Source organism: Cynoglossus semilaevis, chromosome 10 (assembly GCF_000523025.1).
Source record: "Cynoglossus semilaevis isolate Cse_v1.0 chromosome 10, Cse_v1.0, whole genome shotgun sequence".
Lineage (NCBI taxonomy): Eukaryota > Metazoa > Chordata > Actinopteri > Pleuronectiformes > Cynoglossidae > Cynoglossus > Cynoglossus semilaevis.
This window is the reverse complement of record NC_024316.1, coordinates 15255713-15274899: the sequence shown is the minus strand read 5'-3', so window position 1 is coordinate 15274899 and position 19187 is coordinate 15255713. Positions and strand designations below refer to the sequence as shown.

General features: G+C 40.3%; 2 protein-coding genes across 2 annotated transcripts in view; one reads left to right on the top strand and one right to left on the bottom strand.

Annotated features, from left to right (window-relative positions):
• Positions 1 to 2895, top strand: part of cbln4 (cerebellin 4 precursor) — a 6304-nt gene extending 3409 nt beyond the window's left edge. Inside the window, exon 3 of the mRNA XM_008319054.3 lies at positions 893 to 2895. Coding sequence (XP_008317276.1) covers positions 893 to 1090 — 198 coding nt within the window. The 3' untranslated portion in view covers positions 1091 to 2895. The remainder of the gene's footprint in view (positions 1 to 892) is intronic.
• The window catches only part of pfdn4 (prefoldin subunit 4), an 86138-nt gene that overhangs the window by 33227 nt on the left and 33724 nt on the right, over positions 1 to 19187 (bottom strand). The gene's annotated exons all lie outside the window — the stretch shown is intronic.

Here is a 19187-nt window from a genome sequence, read left to right as displayed (position 1 = left end):
GACATTTCTGAGAATAACAGAATAGGATTTCACAGGTGTTCTCAAACTATGGCGCATGTACCGCTGGTGGTACTCATGTACCCTGGCTCCAGCAGGAAGGATTATTAATATGTTATATCCATCCATGCAGAGAGCGCAGGGGGCCAAGGGGAACCCGACAAACCCAGAAAAATAGTCTAATTAGCTCATTAAGGAAATGTTATTTTCCGATACCGTGGCTAGCTTAACGGGGTTTTATTATAGTCATAGAGCTGGTCCATGGATAGCCAAGTACTTTTAGAAGTTTATGGTTTTAAAATTCAAGAACTAAGTTTACTGCTGCTGCATTCATGCTAACGATGCTATTTACAGATATCTGACGCGTCTGATTCGCTGCAAACAAGAACAAATAAATGACTGATGTGCAGAGAAACACTGGTATAAAACCAACTCAGAGGACTGTTCGAGTTATTTTACATTTTTTAAACATCTGTCCCGATGCATTTGGAGTTTTTCTCTATGTCTTTTCACAAACCAGGGGCCAATGGGTGGTGGTAAAAATCCATGCCGCCTCGAGCAACATCCATAAAGATTTCAATGGACAATAAAATCTTTATTCTTTCCTCTTAGGCTAAAAAAACAATCCTAACGTGGATATTTATTTATTTATTTATATCTTTTTTACAGTTCTTTGCTTTGAGCAAAATGTATTGTTGCCGTCTCACGTTGTTTATCATACTTAGCCTCTTTGTCACATTAGCATAATGTGAAAAACAATGAGTATACGCGTTTTTTTGTCGTGAAACTTCATTTACCAGAAAACGTTTTTAACACCGTGAAGCCATAAAGACGGAAGTACAGTCCGTCAAATAAACACAAGGTTTTAATGAGTTTCCTTTTTTTTTCATTGAAGGTCAACCTGATGTTGAATGGGAAACCAGTGATCTCTGCCTTTGCAGGCGACAAAGACGTCACCCGCGAGGCGGCCACTAATGGAGTTCTGCTTTATTTGGAAAAGGAGGACAAAGTATACCTCAAGCTGGAGAAGGGAAACCTAGTGGGCGGATGGCAGTACTCTACGTTTTCCGGCTTTCTCGTCTTCCCTCTGTAGATGAGACGAGATGTCGAACGTACTCTGAATCCTTCATAATGTATCGTCACCTTATAATCTAAACGTTGCCCTACAGTCTGTGGATCGTGGAAAAACGGAGGGAAAATAAAAAATCTAAACATCAGATAAAAGACTAAAGGAACTCATTCACGGTCCATGATGAGGACACTTCCTGTCCAGGTGAAGGACACGCGGTGTTTCCTGTTCTCACATTACACTTCTCTCTCCGTGGGATTCACCGAAGAGAACGCTCATGTTCGGCATACATACTGAGCTCCCGCCTGATGACAGTTTCTGGCTCTATACTACATATGATTTGTATATATTGTATTGTACTTGCATCAGTCGTGCAGTGTGGCATCATCGACGGTTTCAAAAAGACGACGTGTGTGTGTGTGTGTGTGTGTGTAGGGTTGTCACAGTGTTGACAGAATCCGCAAACGGCCGTGCAGCCGGTGGCAGAGACGTCCATTTTGGACAAAGTCTGGTCGAACAAATGAGATGACAGTCCAGTGACCATGAGACAGAGAGAGAGACAGAGAGACAGAGAGAGACAGAGAGTGAACATGAAGTAAAGGTTGTGTTTGAGTCATGCTGCAGTATTAGATCAGACCGTGGTATATCAGTATGAGTACGAGCCGCAGTCAATACGTTTTAAGACAAATGGAAAACATATTTATGGAAATACTAAGTAACAACTTCTGTAGTTAAAAGCGTAAACACGTCCTTGATCAGAGAATGTCAGGTCACAGTCACAGCTTCTCTGCCTCATCTTGGGCTGGAAATCAATTTTCCTTTTTCTTTTTTTTTTTTATTCAGAGTTTGGACGATCATTTCAACAGATTTTTTCTTCCAATTTTGATTTGAAATGAGATGTTTGCTCTGATAAAAAAAAAAAACTTCACTTTTGATGTTGAACAAACCCAGTCAAATGAAACACAACACTTAACACAACGAGAAAATAATTTCAGATCGGTGTGAGAACAGAACATTCACTGATTGGTTTTAAAAATCCTGGCAGGACAGATATACAAAGTATAACTGTTTCTGATAGCAGGTCCATGTACAACGTTTCTTTGTACTGTACAACTCAAGTCAGTGGAGTTGGGGCTTGATGGATTCAAACCCAGGACCTACAGCATGACATGAACCCACTGCACACCTGTCAGCCCCGTCCTTCCTCACATAAAAAAAGTAATTAATGAAGATTTGTAAAGTCAAACAAATGCAAAAACATATCAAATATACTGTTTATACAAAATGATGAGAAAATGGGAACAAAACCCAACGACCGCGGAGAAACAAAACTAGCGCCACAATTGCGCAATATGTCGCGAAAAGGGACGACGAGGAAACGAAATACAAAATGACTTCAAAGACACAATAAAAACGACCGCGACGAGAAACAGAATGTCATTTTTAATCTTTGTGTGTGTTTTTGGTCTTCAGGTCTTGTGGGGGCGGGGTTTCCTGTACAAGTGTGTTTATGGACTTGTTGTGTCACAGAACTTATTAAATCATATTTAAATGTAAACGTTGTCTCTTTGGAATTCAGTTTTTCAGCAACATAATTTATTTGGTAATAAAAAAAGTTTCATTTTTGCAGAACTTCCTGTGATCAGTCCAGAGTAAATGAGTTATTACTTCATCATTTCATCACTGCTGTGTACTGCCGCAGATGATCAAAATGAAAATAATAATAAATAAAAAAAATTATTATGCAGAGGTTATAACTAATTTTAAGTATAAGTTCAATGCAAAAAGTGAACGTTTGGTATCTTTTTGTTCCGGTTCATGTGAGCGCTGCAGCAGTCTTAGCCCCAGCCCCAAATGTTTCTAGGCATCGTCTTCACTGTGTTCAACACCCCCAAATTTTTCTAGGCATCGTCTTCAGTGTGTTCAGAGCCAGTGAAAAAAGACATTAAAACAATGGATATAATAAATAAACAATACAATAATAAAATTACAAACTGTATCATAAAATAATCTTGTTTTTTCTTGCAGTTTTAGGAAAAAAATGTTTTTGTCTAAAGGACCTCAGAAGCATTTTCTAGAAAGAACGGCTTCATTTGAGTTGTGGACATCATCAGGCTGAACGACCCTGATGACGGCCTCGTTCAGCTGAAAGTTTCTGCTTTGATGGCTCGCCGCTCCTTTTTAAGTGTTTAAAGTGAACCGTCGCTGCTCTCATCAGCACCAACGGCACAGTGTTAAATGCAGTGGATATTTTTAGTTGATTCTTCGAGGGATTCAGTTCCAAAATGTAATGAAGTCCAAAAAGGAGCTCAAAGAGCAGCGGTTTAATGGCTTTCATTAAAAAAGTGGCCATTAAAGAAAATGCTGGATGTATTTTCTGAATAAACCTGGAATGACGTTTTTTTACGTTTATTTCAGGATTGTTTTAACCACAGTGACTCGCTGTGACCACGTCTGGACCACAGACCACAGGTTTACATTAAAGAAAATGTATCTGGTCATAGAGTGATACTTCAACCAAACAGGAGCATACTGTAAATGCTGACGCTGAAATCTGTCAACGACTTGTTTCCCAAAAACTGGGTCGCAACCCTGAGGTGGGTCGCAAGAGTTTTTTTTTTGGGTCATCTCAGGAGTTTACTGGTCCGCAGAAAAAAAGTTTGGGAGAACACTGAAATGTGTCAGTAACATTTCATTGGCCCATATTAATAATTATGATAGTAGTAAACATTATTCTAATTTTTAATTTTATTGGCACAAGAAAGGCGTCACCTACAGATATTTGAGCAGTAATTTTGACATGTATCCTCTAGAGAGCGCCAAAGCATCTAGAGAAGTGATGAAAATGGGAAATTAAAAAACTGGACAATAAAATAAAAGTCTGAAACCTGATACTGACAAATTATATATATATGTATATATATGTGTATATATATATATATATACATATATATATATATATGTATGTATGTATATATATATAGCAAATAAAGCAAAGGCTGACCCTTTGCTTATGACTCACAGACCACCAAAGGTCCGGGAACCCCTGGTTGAGAACTACTGGAGGGCAGACATTAAGAGTAGAACCAATAAAATACAGTACGTGTGTATATCAGAGCTATTACTACGGCTGCCTGAATATTCCTTCTGTTTGAGAAGCGTGCAGGCGTTTGGATAAGTTTCCTATCACTCTGTGTTTGAAATAAATCTTCCGCCCGACAACCTCATGCTTTATGGATGTTAATAAAGTTTAATGGGCATCTGAGCGGCCTAATTGGTTAACGGGCCGATAATAAACAGACTTCTGTCACACTCGCTGAGCGTAAATGGCCTGAACTGGACAGCCGGCAGCTCATGAATTATTAACTTGCTGAACTGTTTGTCTTGTTGTGAGCGCCTGCGTCTCCAGCGTCTCCAGTGTCTGACGTCTGTCCTCGTCTGTTTCTGCTGCAGTGCTGACAGGGAGGCTCTCTGTCAGTGTGTTTGTCTTAAAAAAAACAATAATCACCTTCACCCTTGACTTCTTGTCATCTGTGTGATTTTCAGTTTTTTGAGTCTAATTGGTTGGAATTCATGTCGTGACCTACGTTTGGTCCGTGTTTGTTGAGTCGTCCTTGGAATATCTGCCATTTTGGAAAGACCAAACGACCTACATTCCTTTGTAATTAGCCACCTTCCTTTTGTTTGTAATTATCACAGCTCAAACCAAAGACACAGAGTTGAAAATGTACTCACTGTAACATCAAAGCAAATATGTAGTAAATCCATCAGAAAATGTTGGTTTTACTTCAGTATTTAATGATACGCATCAGAAACAATGTTTACGAGATAACACGGATCCTGACAGGAAGTCGACCGCATGTCGCTTCAGTTTCCCTGAGTTTCAGACGGAAGGTTATCCCGAGAAGACGATACACTCTGTGATTGTTCAGCTGTGCAGCTGCGAGACAAAAGTGTGCCACAGGAAAAGTAGATTTCTGCTCGGCGAGTCGTCAGGACTGCAGGGTGGCAGGTGTGCCGCCTGGAATTTTAAAGCTAATGCTGACCTTTTTACTGGCATTTCACAGGTGTGATTGAATATATTGTCTCTAAACAGTGTAGCACTTCACACAGCACTTGCTCTGAGATCTGCAGTGCTGTGTGTTCACTTTGATAGCATCCAGAGGGACACATAACCCCTGAACTGAATTATAACTCAGCAGTCCACACGCACACACACACACACACACATACACGAGCCTTTCTTAACATAAAAACAACAGCGATCCTTCCAGGTGTGGGACCCACTTAAAAACACATTTTCTGACGTTGTGAAAACAAATCTTGCGGCTGAACTTCTTCCAGCCTGGAAATCCATCATGTAAATCATTAATCTCCTTTGGTTTAACGAGCACCGAAGTGAATACGGATCAAAGAGTGGGAAAAAAAAGGTTCTTCAGTGTTCTGTATTTAAGAGAGTGAGAAACAGTGAGAGGGCACAGAAAGGTTGGGGTTTTTTTTTAGTTTATCTTTAGCTTCAAATGCTAACTCTTCACTTTTAGACTGGGGCTCTTCAAGGTTTTCACACCAAGGAATCCCAAACTGACCTGTAAGATTGTGTTGATAATAAACTGGACCAACTGCCATACATTTCATAGAAGCACATCATGCTTAAAATACCACCTCCATAGTCTACTGTCTAAAATAAGACCGCCAAACAAATCGGTCCCCTAGGGGCCCAGTATGGCGCTCTTAATGAAAAATGCTAATATTTACGGCTCGTGGGCCAATATTGGTCCCCTAGGGGCCCAGTACGGCGCTCTTAATGAAAAATGCTAATATTCCTGGACTTTTTCTGCATGAAAACAAGGGCAAAAATATGGACGTATTTTTATTTATTTCAGGTATTTATGTGATAACTGTCATGGTCAGGCTGTATGTGGACCCTGAACCAAAACAAGTTTGACACCCTGGGTCTAAAAACTGGACTGTTTCTACTGACCCACCCCACCCTACCCTCACACCCCCTTAAAAATAAACTCGATTGGCTTCTGCAGCAGCCACAGAGCTAATCCTCATTCACGCAATGGCGTCGACTAATTTACTGCTTTACAGATTCAAAGTTGCAGAAAATCAAAAGCCTGCATCTCTAAAAAGAGCGTCTGACAGGAAACTTGAACAAGGTCTTTTTTATTTATTTTTTGTGCACAGCCCATAAATCTGTGGATTTGAAGCAGCTTAAACGCAGCCACGGTCTCCACAGCTCTGAGTTCAAACTGGTAGATTCTTTATAACAAGTCGTTTCCGTTGATGTCATGAAAATGTGAAGCCTGGCCTGGTGTGAAATCTGACATCGACTGTTGATTATTACCTTGCCTGCATTACCCCACCTCCCCACAAGAGGGCAGACTCCTGTCAATTAATATATATGCTTGAAAAATTTGTATTTTTAATTTGTATGGTCCTGTCTGACACAATTATTTTTATATATTTAAGGACAGTTAAAAGTCCATATATTTATTAATATTAGCCAAATGTTAGCTAACAAGATGGAGGACATTTTTGCCTCAATAACTACAAAGCCATGAAAAAGCTAAAAGTCAATCCAGAAATACCTAAGAAATCCGGTAAAACAACTAAAAATTAACCCAGAAACTTAGCCAGAAAATAACCTAAAATAGCATGGAGTTAGCGAAAACAATAGCAATAGCAACGCTAGAATAGGGAAAGTGACCTTAACACTAACTCAGGTTAGACAAAAAAAATAATTCTGTGCTTAAAAATGACAAAAGTAAAAAAAATCTAAGCAGAAGATTTTCTGCCTTCGGAGCAAATTTTACTGTCATTTCTGTCAAGAACCACAGAAGCGCGAGAGCCAAAACAGAGGTTTTACGACACGGTGTCAGGGAGAGTTTCTGGTCCAGTGCATGTGATGGATGATATCAGCGGCTCGATTCGTTTCCCTTCACACACACTTCGTTTACCCAACTCTTTTCAAGAGAGACAAAAATTCGAGGGTTAGTTTGAAATTATTTGAGTGGATCTGGACGAAGAACTTAGGTGTAAATGAGCGGCAGCTCCTTTTCTCTTTGGTTGGTACTGGTTTCTGTACTGAAATGGTGAAACGGTTTCGTGAATGTGCTGCTTGTTAGTATAGAACCGTTTAGCTGTAGCTGTTTAGGTTCCATTAATTTCCATCCTGACCATCGACAGTGTTAAAAAAAAAAACTAGTTTATGATTTAATTTTTGTTCTATTTTGTCCTTGCTTGCATTTGAGTTTGTGAAAAACTACGTTACATAAAGAAAAGAGCATCGCAATGATGTTAAATTGGGCAGGATGAAGATGAAGATGGTGAAGAAAGGCCTTTGTCTTCTCATCTTCATCTTCAGACTGTAAAGCATGGCAGAGCTACTTACTGGCAGCTCAGTGATTCAAATCAAAGGTGCATTAGTGGTTTTGATGCATTATAAGCGACTATAAGGTGACTCATAAAAAATATCTGCTGGAAAAAGCAAAACATCACACAGTAATGAATAGAGAAGCTAGTAACAAAAAATCGACCAATCAGATGATGGCCTTTAAAAGTTGACATTCGTATTTTAGGACTATGACACACAGTCGCTGCCTCAAACTCAAGCTGATGGATAAAAAAATAAAATAATTACTTGTACACAGCACTGACAATGACTGACCAATGAGCAGATAGTACAACTGCTGCTCATCTAAACAACCTAATGACTCAGATTCTTACATTTTTGTGGGCCATTATCAACACATATGATATTTTCATTCGACTCGCATGCGGTGCAGAGCAGTGTTTCCCAAACCTTTTTTCTGGGGACCCATATTTTAAGTCACAAACCTTCGTGGCCCAAGTCAATAGACATTATTCCTAAACTCCTGGGAAACATGATGCGAGACGGCCCCCAAAAAAAACAAAAACTCTTGCGATCCACCTGAGGGTTGCGACCCAGTCTTTGGGAAACAATGGTGTAGCCCACATGTGCACTTGCACGGTCTACACTCCTGTTGACCAGATCTGGCCCACAGACCGATTAGCTCTTGTTTTCCATTCAAACACACCATGCAGTTCAATATATTTTATCCATTTAATTACTTAATTAATTCTATCTGTGTATTATCTACTGTGACGACAATGGCAGTTTGAAAATGTTCTTGTTTGATGCCGACATAAAAGTTATAAATTGCACCTCACCCAATTACCCACAGAGCTGAGCCACCCATGTCACCTTTCCCTTCATTGCATATTTATTGAAACCCAACTTTAAAAAGTATGACTCTGGAACGTGGCATCAGTAACAAAGACTCTGTCTCATCTGTAGACCATTTCAGATTCTGCTCCATTTTTTAATGAACCAGACCAAAGTGCAGGGAGACCGACTTTTTTGGCAGCTGAACCCAAATGCAGATCTTGCTATAGAGGAGTTATCCAAGTGTCAGTGAGTTCATCTCCCGGCCAATGGCGTATCACCAGCTTTAACAACTTCTAATAACGTTGTAAACCCATTCATCCGGTAGAGGAGTTAACAAATCATTACTGCTGTTTCTCCGCCCCTGGACGCAGCGCGGCCTGAAGGTGATAAACAACGACAGAGACGAGGAACAAATGAGAGTGTGAGAGTGAAATGTCCCTCTTTAAGGAGCTCTTCTTCACCAGTGTGGAGCTCTCAGAGACAAAGTGCAATCTCACCTCGCTCCATGTAAGAGCGCTCTGTCAGGGCACTGCCTTGTGTCGGTGGCGGGTGCTTCATGTTGTTGGAGTGCGGAGCGATGACGCTCACGCCACTTGTTCAGTTTCGGCTGATTGCAGTGATCAAATCTCGAGCAACACAATCATTTCATACACGAGACGTGATTGGGGTTCGTACTCTTTTTTTCAGGCGAGAGCGGGACGGCGTGTCACTGAGATCGCTGTTTGTTTCTGAAGCCTTTGAATGACAGACATTGATGTTTTTGTATGAAATTTTACATTAATTTGGTTTTTACATTTTGTTTCTTATCTTTAGCCACATGTTGGTTTGTGCTAACACATGATAATTTACACGGGATGTTAGCAACTGTTAGCCGACTGGATAAGGTTCGAGGTTTACAAGAATAGATGAGGTTTGAATTTTTTTTTTAATAAATGTTTAGGAAAGGTAGCAAAAAAAAAACATTACAACTCTTACAACTGAGTTGTAGAAATGTCTCCAGCTCAGGTGAACTGCAGAAAGAATTGGAGTTCATGGCGTTCCATCACCTTTATGCCCGGGGCCATTATTCTCAGTGGTAAGTAAGCAACCGTTTCACCGCGGGCGACCACTTACAGCACGCAGACCTCCATTTATTTTCATTCCCAATTAGTCCCAAACATCTGCTTCCTGAGGCGTTCACTGCCTCCTGTGGCGTTCACCTCGCATGTCTTAATAGAAGCTAAAATCAGACACCAGAGCAGTCCTACAGCTGCACTTAACATAATTATACAGCGCCCCTTGTTGACTTAAAATTTGAGCTAATCTCCACTTCACAGTAACAGATTTCACAAAAGGTGGAGCAGAAAAGGGAGGATAGCACACAATCACCGGGACCGTCTGCAGTACCATTACAGCCGGGCTTGTTCTTCCCAGTGAAAAACACGATGTTTGTGCTTCTCTGACAGGAGAGATAAGATGGAAAGCTCTCAGGGCTTTTGTGGGACGGTGATAACCTGAGTTTACAGATAAGATATTGGCTGCAGCTCATACTGAGTAATTGTGCTGCTGGAAAGATATTAAGTGCTTGAATAAAGGAGGAACATTAGCATTAAAAGAACCAAAGAAACAGAGTTGAAGAGGTTGAGATTTGGTGAAAAGAAAGCTGTTAATTAGCGTACAGTCTCCTGCTCTGTCCTGCCTCTAGAGATAGTTAGGAAATAAGATAAAGGTTTGAGCTGCTTTCACTTTTTATTTCCACAAATGCTGATTGAGATCAATTCAAACAACTGGGACTTCCTCCAGATGGTCGGCTGTACTTCATTTGTCCTACTGGAGAATACTTAAAAAATCCTGTGATATTTGTTTTTTACAGATTGTGATATGATTCCTCCACAGTCACCAGGTTAAATCAACATAAAATATCATCATCCATCAGGAAGCTGAGCGCAATCGACAGTGATTCTATAGCCATGTTCAATCTATGGTCCAAGGAGCCTGATATGGTCCATTTGGATTCTCGGTATGGCCGGTCCAACATTAGTACAAAATAGTCCAAATTTTTGTCTATAGTTAAGACAGCATTCAGACAACATTCAATGTAACCACAGTCACTCAGACTCTGACTTTATCTGTGGTTTTATCTCTTGACTTCACCATCGTAACTGAAGCCTTCTGTAATCGGGGAGTCGGGGGGGCAGTAGTAGATGAGTCGACAGTGAATGCAAGGTCATTTATAATGATCAGTAGAGTAATTAGTAGATCGTTGAGTTTGCAGTACAATCTCAATAATCAGGGCCTTTGTAACAGGAAACAGAACAACAGTGAGATTGGCTTATTCTGAGCCATTTAACACAAATAAATGAGAACTTTGTTCGGTTTTTGCTCATAAGAAAGGGACGTGAGATTGGCTTATTCTGAGCTATTTAACACAAATAAATGAGAACTTGGTTCGGTTTTTGCTCATAAGAAAGGGACACAAATTCCACCCAAAGGTTTTTTGGTTTGAATACACAATAGACTAAAGCAGGGGTTCACAACCAATGGGCTGGGGACCAATACCGGACCATGGATCTCATGGCACCAGGAATCATCGCACAGAAAGAATAAAAAGTTGAAAATTCTTTCTCCAAGCTCTTTACGACTTCCCTGCTGCTGGGTCTTGGAAAAATGGTCCTGAATAATATTTTAATAATAATTGGATTTTCATAAGGTCTTTTGTTCTGAACACAATGGGTTATAATTAGTTGTTTTCATTTCAAATGCTTGTACCTAATAACAAGGTTCTGTGGTTTCTGATTTTTTATTTTTATTTTTTGTGTAATTGTCTGCTCCGTTGCAGTTGAGTTAAATTCAAATAAAATCAATGCCACGTGGAGTACACCCACTCAGTAGGTTGTGTAATTCTAGATTGTTCCATCAGACATCCAGACCTCTCCACCAGTATGTCTAAGTATCCAGGTAGGAAAAACAAAACAAAGATATAAAAACTGCACGGTACATTAAACCGTAGCCAGTGTGAGAACTGAACAGAACATCATGTTCAGAGATGCATATTGGAGCAAATTTTAAAGATTTAGGTGGACATTGAGGTTCACGTGCTCCACCCAGAGGATACGATGTGAGGGATGAAGCCCATCAGATAGTAACAGTTCTGGTCTCATCAGCTTGTTTTGGAGTCATGAATCAGGGTGAGAATAACAGCACAGGGGCCCTGCTGCGTCGTCGGGGCTACGAAAAAAGCTGCAAGACAAGGAAAGTTTCTGGCAACTTGGCAGGAATCACAAACAATGTCCAGCAACAATTAAATCTCCAGAGGAGGCGGTGGGAGGATGTGCTTATTCAGACGGTCTCTGTTTACACTCTGCTGCCACAGTCAGGCAGGACGCTCGGTGTCTGTGGAGCCAACGCAATTATTAAATATCACCTGTGCAGATCCCAGGGCCACCGTGATGAGGCTCTGTCTCTGGGTAATCATGTGACGACGGTGGGTTGGTTCAGCTGCAGTGGGCCAGAGTAAATGTAGTACGGACGGGGTGGGAGGGGGGACATTTATTTTCTCCACGTCCAGGATTACCTTACGTGCAGACTTCAGAGCCACGTTTCTAAAAAAAAATCACGGTGTTTGCGTTTCTGTGTCAGCTCAGTAGGTTGCGTTTGTTTGTCGTGCACACTTTCATCTCTGGCAAAGCACATTTCTGCGAAACGCTCAGTCAACAGTGGGATCATAGAGGGATGTGGGAAGGAGAGGTCACCGAGAGATGAGACCTGAATGGATGTGGATCTCATCCATCCACCGAGAATAAAAAACACAACCTTGGCGGGATTAGATGATTTAATTGTCCTTCAACTGCTTTCATTTGGTTACGACCTCCTGAGTGGGTTTAAATCTCCGTCGACTTGGATGAAGAACCATCTGTCTCACCGTAAATATGTTTAACTCAGAGCCACAGAGCCGTCACTGTCTGTTGTTCCTGTTATTCTGGTGGTAAAACTAAATAAGAACTCAGAGAAAAGTTTGACGTAAGAAATCAGTCTGCATTAGCATCCAATCCATCCAATCCATCCAATCCATTTTTTCATCAATCCAACAATTTTTGGCCATCAACCCATGCATTCCTCCACCCATCATCTATCCACTTTTTCATCCATCCATCATCTCTTCTTCCTACTGATCCATCTAGCCATCTATCATCCATCTATCATCCGCTCCTACTGGTCCATCTAGCCATCTATCAGCCATCTATCATCCATCTATCATCCATCTATCATCCATCTATCATCCATCCGTCCATGCCTCCACCCATCATCTCCATCTCCATCCATTTCTTCCTCCATCAGTCCATCCTTTAATCAATCATCTGTTCAACCATCCATCCATACATCCAACATATCATTCCCTCACATTTATTTTATACACAAAAAAGTTTTTGAAAAACATTATCTAAGTTGTTCAATATTAAAGTAAAATATTTATTTTCAAATACCCACATTTTTAAAAGTACAATTGACTTTTGGAATAAAGATTGGTTCAATGTGAGCTGTGTCTATTACTGTGTCAACTTAGTTGTCAACTCCTGTCCTAATCTGAATTTCTCTTCAGTGCTCATTATGTTGAAAAAAAATCTGAATTCCTCTTCAGTGCTCATTATGTTGAAAAAAAGAAAGAACATTGCACCATCCAGATTCTTTCAAACTCTACTCCAGTTCAGTAAACCAGCTGGTTACAACAGCAGTAACTAGTTCCCATCCATAACTCCAGAGTCCAACCATCTGCCATTTACAAGCCCTTCTCCCCTTTTATTTGCCTGGGTACGAAGCACAAAGGGGAATTCATAACGTACTGTTTCTGCTTCTCTTTGATTTAATGCCCCGTCTGAAAAGGTGTGTTTGTGTTTGTAATTTAAAGAGAAAATCCATTTGGCCATTCTGCTCGAGAGGTAAAAAACCCCCCCAAAAAAACCAACCTCAAAACGATCCTCGGAGGCATTTGACTTCCAGCCATCACAAACCATGGTTTATGAAAGTTGTACAGTTTTGTCAGCTTTTACAAACCTTAATACCTCTGACAAACTGCGTCATGAAAAATGTACAGGTTTCCTCTGTTAGGGCCTATTAAGTCCTCTATTAGGCTCAGATACTCAGAAGCTCACCACCTCCATTCACTTTACAGATCACACCTCAACCTGAACAATCCGCCGCAGCACCGCGCTTTGTCTTGTTGCCCTGTTTAGACGATGACACCCGACTGAGGAAAGCAATACAAAAAGCTTTCGAGATTTATTCCCAGCTCACTCATCTTTCTGGGAAATAATTTAGAGCATACGTCAACGCCCCAGACTTTCTATGTCAACCTGCTCTCTGGACAAACTCTGCATTTTTTTGTCATGTTGCAAACAAAATTATGCATTTTTTGTCATGTTGCAAACAAAATTATTTTGCATTAATAAAATGTCACAATATTTAATGCATAAGTATATGTGGGGGGAGGGATGGCACACGGCCTAGCAAGCAGCTAGCAGATGCAGTAGATGATGGACAGTTAAATAGATTTGCCCACATTTGGAGGCGTGCCCCAGGGATCTGTTATAGGCCCAGCATTGTTTATCATTAAAACTTCAAATTTCCCAGATGTACATTTTTACATGCCCTCATTTTGTGTATTATTTACAGCATAATATACATTGCACCAGAGACCCACTTTCGACTTCAATAACATTTTTACACAGTGGTGTTTTTGTTTTGTTTTTTACCTAAAACATGCTCTAAATGCTGATAAAATCAAACTGTTGCTGTTTACAAATAGTCAATCAAGGCTACTGATTTTCTTGCCATCTCTTTTTAAGTATTTATACTCATAAAGTATTTTTTAGTATAAATACTGTATAAAGCTATAGTGCAAACTGCTAGCTATTTAAAAAAGATCATAGGGCATATTGTTGTTGACATCTAACATTACAGGCCAGGTGTAAGTAGTTCGTGGGCCACAAGCGGCCCCCAGGCCATGAGTTTGAACCATTGTTATAGACAACACTATACAGTGTTATATGCATTTACATCTAAGGTCAATTGAAAGTGTCCAATACACCAAACCATGAATGACATTGACAGACTGGACCAAAGTTACTCCAGTAACCACCGGGGATCGAACAGGTTACCTTCTTACTGTAAGGCCAGACTACTAACCATTCTTCCACTGTGTGTCATCTTTAAATAACATCAAATGTTCAGCGGGTGTGGGCTGCTTCCTCATACATTGGGCAGGATGATAACAGCAGGTTTAGGGTGCAACCTTAAAGTCATTCCGGTGGAGGTTTCACTGAGGAATGAGGTTTGGTAACAATTAACTAACGCGTGATTTGTCTTGATACGACAGCAGACAGGTACGGGCTCAAATAACAGATGGCAACAAGTGTCCTATAACTGGGCGATGGCATCCATCCCTGCAGTCATTTCCTCCGGAGGAAATCAATAAAGTCCACAACATTTGGTCCATTTCTACAGCTTGAAGCTGAAACTTATCAGCCCCAGACTACGGCACCAGCCGTCCCTCACTTTACCTGGATACCACCACTGCTGCACGGCTTAAAAAAAAAAAAAAAAATGTCGCACAGCTTTCCTGTCCAATAAATTCCGGAGACTTGAGTTAATGCAGAGATCAATCACAACTGGGTTTTAATAGTTTTCAGCCGGCCATTTCTGATTCTGTATTATTTTCCCGGCCTCCTTCAATATGTCTGGAAACCCCAAGATATGACCAAATTGTGTAATATATCATTCTAATGTGGGGATTTCTGAAATAAATTGGATCATGACTAATGCTTATCAAATACCAATTATTCAGAGTTAGGCTAAAAATATATGGCGGGGGTGAGAGTGGAAAGAAATGTTACTTTACACGGCATTTATTGTCACATGTATAGAATAACAATTAAATGTAAACTTTGACAAATAAAGAACACGGAAAATAAAGATAAAACCACATCCGACTCTATGCAGACGACAACATCATTTATCTGCTGCTTTTTTTATGTTAATCAAGGAAATTACAGATATATATATATATATATTTATGTGGAAAGTTGACACTCGCATACAATCTCTGAAGGAACTCACAATGTCCTGCTGTAGTCTGGCTGAGGTAATAAAGTTTAAGGTTTTTTCTGCCCCTCTGCACAGCACACAGTCATTTCTGAGCCCCATGAATGTAATGAAAAATATTTGGAGACTTTTTTCATTCCACTATTTCAAAAAAAGAAGCCCTTTACTACGACAGAGACTCCCGTGTTCCTGTTCATTATCCTAAAATATTGCAGCGGCGCAGTACACCATCCGAGGATCACTCCGTTATTATTGCTCTTGTGTGTAACTCAGCATCCAGTCTGGAGCGTGGAGAAATTGATATTTCTTCTAATTGCAACAGCTGAGATCAGTTTTTTAGGTTGTTGTGTCCAATTATCTCTTGGTCCAACTCCCCAGAGTCCTCTTGGAGCCGCGGCTCAGCAAACGAGCAACAGCCCTAATATTGTCTGGAACATTTATACACAATGTAGAGGTTCACTGTGGTGCAAACAATACTAACTAAGTGGCAGAATCTAATTCCATATTTGTTCGTATAATGTGATTTTATCCAATCTCAAATGATAACGAAACAGTGACGATGTTGCCGTTAATTTTTTGATTTATTTTTTTCAGTCGTGGCCTGGAGTTTTAATGATCCAGTTACCACATCCTCTCACCTGTTGTTTACCGTCTGTGAGTCACTGCAGTGGTCGAATATCTTCTCTTACGTAACTACATTGAAAATCTTTCTGACTTTCCGAACGATGTAAACCAATAAATGGCTAATACATCAGTGGAAGTGCAGATTCTCCTAATTCGGAGCGTATCGACAGCACATGATAAGTTATGTTTGTGCTAAGAATGCCTCCGTTAAATATGATTAACACCTCGGCTAATTGGACAGGTGCGTCTTCGGTGGTTTTTCGACAGAATGAAAAGTGATGTTGTAAAAGCGTGAGATGATGTATGAGCCCAACACGTCCCTGTTCTGTGATGTGACGACCGGACGCGGACGACTTCGGTCCACGTGCAGTTCATCTCCATTAACGCTTTTAATTAAACAGATGCGCTAAACGCGGGATTAGCGTCAGACCTGTTAACACAGAGACGCTGTTTGTAACGTTGACGACAAAGTTCGACGTAAGTTTTACTAACTTTCTGGCTCAACCTGTGCTGCTCCGATCACGATGTGTGGCAGATTAACGAGAGAATCTGGGAGCACGTGCCCGGAGGAACACTCAAGATAATCCCTGCACGCACGCACACACACGCACACACACAGTGACACAAACGCACACAGACATTCACACTTGCTTGGCCCTAAAATAGTGGACAATGAAATTGGATTTTTGAAGCTCATCCGTTGATGAGAGTCAGCCTTCGTTATTGATCTTACGCGTTATCTCAAAAAGCAAACCCGCTGTGGGTGAGTGACGACAGACGGATGAAAATGTTTTTTTTTTTTTTAAAGAAAAAAAAAGCGAAAAAAACAAAGTGAAAATAATGAGACAAAGGAGAAAAAAACACAGGGATCAGGGTGAGGATTTGTTCTGTGGTATTAATCCACTCATTAAGGCTAATAAAATCTCTGTTCTCTCTACTGGTGCGTGCAGCGAGCGTTAGAAATTCAAATTTCACTCAGCAGTCACAGCCGTATTGTTTTACAAGAGTGAATCAAAGGAGGATTTCATGTAGATTTACTGCATTCATCAACATTTATCAACAGCACTCATCACGGATCTCTGGAAACATCTCTGTGATGTGGGCTGAAAAAGATGACAAATGACAGAAGACTGAACGGGAAATCGTAGCAGAAAACAGTCATAGAATATTATCTACAGATGAGTGGAAATGAGTCATTTTTGCTCTTTACACCAAGAGTGACTCAAAGTACACAGGCCGCCATGTTGGTTCCCGTAGTTTGTATCAAAGCCTACAGCAGCAGACGAATACTGTTGGTTTTTAAGGAAAACTGCATTTCAGCACATACGCTGCAAAAACTGCCTTTCCAGAGATGAGGTATTTTGGTTCCATTCTTTTTTTTTTAAACATCCATTTACTCTCAACCATTCAAACTCAAACCAACCATTCACATCCACGGCCTCATTCAAAAAGCTCGGTTAACCAACAATCACCCTCTCTGTGTTCGGAATTTGAGAGGAAGTGAGAATGAACAGAACATCTACGTAAACACGGCAACAAAACAATCAGTCTATAAAAAAAAAATAAAAAAAAGTGCTGCGGTTCATTTGGACCAGAATTCAAATGGAGAGCCGACCAACTGCAAATGTCATTGTCCAATGTTTACACTATTTAGCGATGCAAGAGGAGCTGCTGCCACTGCACACTGACACAGGGGAAAAAACTACGGCACGCAAACCACCCGTGGCACCTGGGCTCCCTCTAGTGGAACACAGGGGTTCAAATTTTTCTTAAACAACATGGCAAAATATAAGATAAGAAGCCCTTCATTCGTCCTACAGCAGTACAGTACTGTACAGTACAATACAGAAGTAAAGTACAAATGTAAGTTATATAATGTAATATCGTGTACATGGATAAAATGCACTTCCAGAAGTAAAGTAAATTGCCAAGTATTTTCTACATATTTGTACGATATACATAAAGGATACATATGTATATACAGCAATATCCTTTGTATACTGTGCTCAGATGGAAAGGTAGGCCTGTGTCTCTGTATTTTTAAGTCGGTCATACTAATGGTACTTGGGAACAGGTGAATTTGCTCAGAGTCGGCACAGGGCGGGAGGATAATTGAGAACCACTGCTGTGCATTTCACATTTTCATCATGGCCAAAGACCCAGAGTGAAGCTTTGGTTCTTATTTCACAGTGTTTGTGATTTTAGATTAACTGTGACCTGTTCGTGACCCGTTCCCTCTGAAATGAAAGGCCATTACAGTTTTGATTATAGTTTACAAAGAATAAAAGTGAACCATTTGGATTCATTAGTGCTGAAAATACAGACATGTATTCCAAACTGATTGTCGTCACAGAACGGGCCGAGAATTTCTTTTTTTTTTTTCATCTCACAGAGCCACAAGTTAGCGACTGACTCATTGGTGCAGCCGGTGGATGAGAGGAATTACAATCAAGCCATCATTACCTTGAGGCCATTTGTAGTGGTAATTGTGGGAGGATAACAACAGGTTGGCCGGCGTTAGGGCTCATCTTCATCTGGCCGCTTCAGCACCTGCCTGCTGGCCACCGGCCTAATTCCTCTCCGACAGTGATTGATGCCTGAAAGCCTCTGATGGTGAGGGGAATTCTCAGTGCCAAGCTGCTCTGGCCATAAAGTACTGCTGCACTTGAAACTCATTTATGACCACACCTGTTGCCGCACCACTTGATGTTGCCCACATAGGCTCGCAGTCCGTGGGCACGCACTCTTCAGAGGAAGGCCCGTACTACAGAACATGATGCGGATTAGAATTTTGAGATTATAGTACTGAGCCCCTGTACTTGAATAAAACATATACTGTAATATATGTATACATTAATCAGCTACTGCTACATAAGTTCGTTTGACAATAAATTTATCAGAAAGTACTCCAGGAGTAGGAAATTAGAGAAGATTTTCTTTTGAACACTGCAGTTATTTGAAATTTCATTGAAACCCAAAAAGTAAAAAAAAAATCACTAAAATATTAATTCAGTATACAATATTCTACAGTATGATGTACAGTTTTTAAATGTACTAGCTTCCATGACAAAAATGACAAAAAAAAAATAACATTACAAGTGCAACGCAAATAATGCACTAGTCTCCATTTATTAAAGTACAAATGACAAAAAAAAAAACATTAAAAAATTAATGCAGCATACAATATTCTACAGTATGATGTACAGTTTTTAAATGTACTAGCCT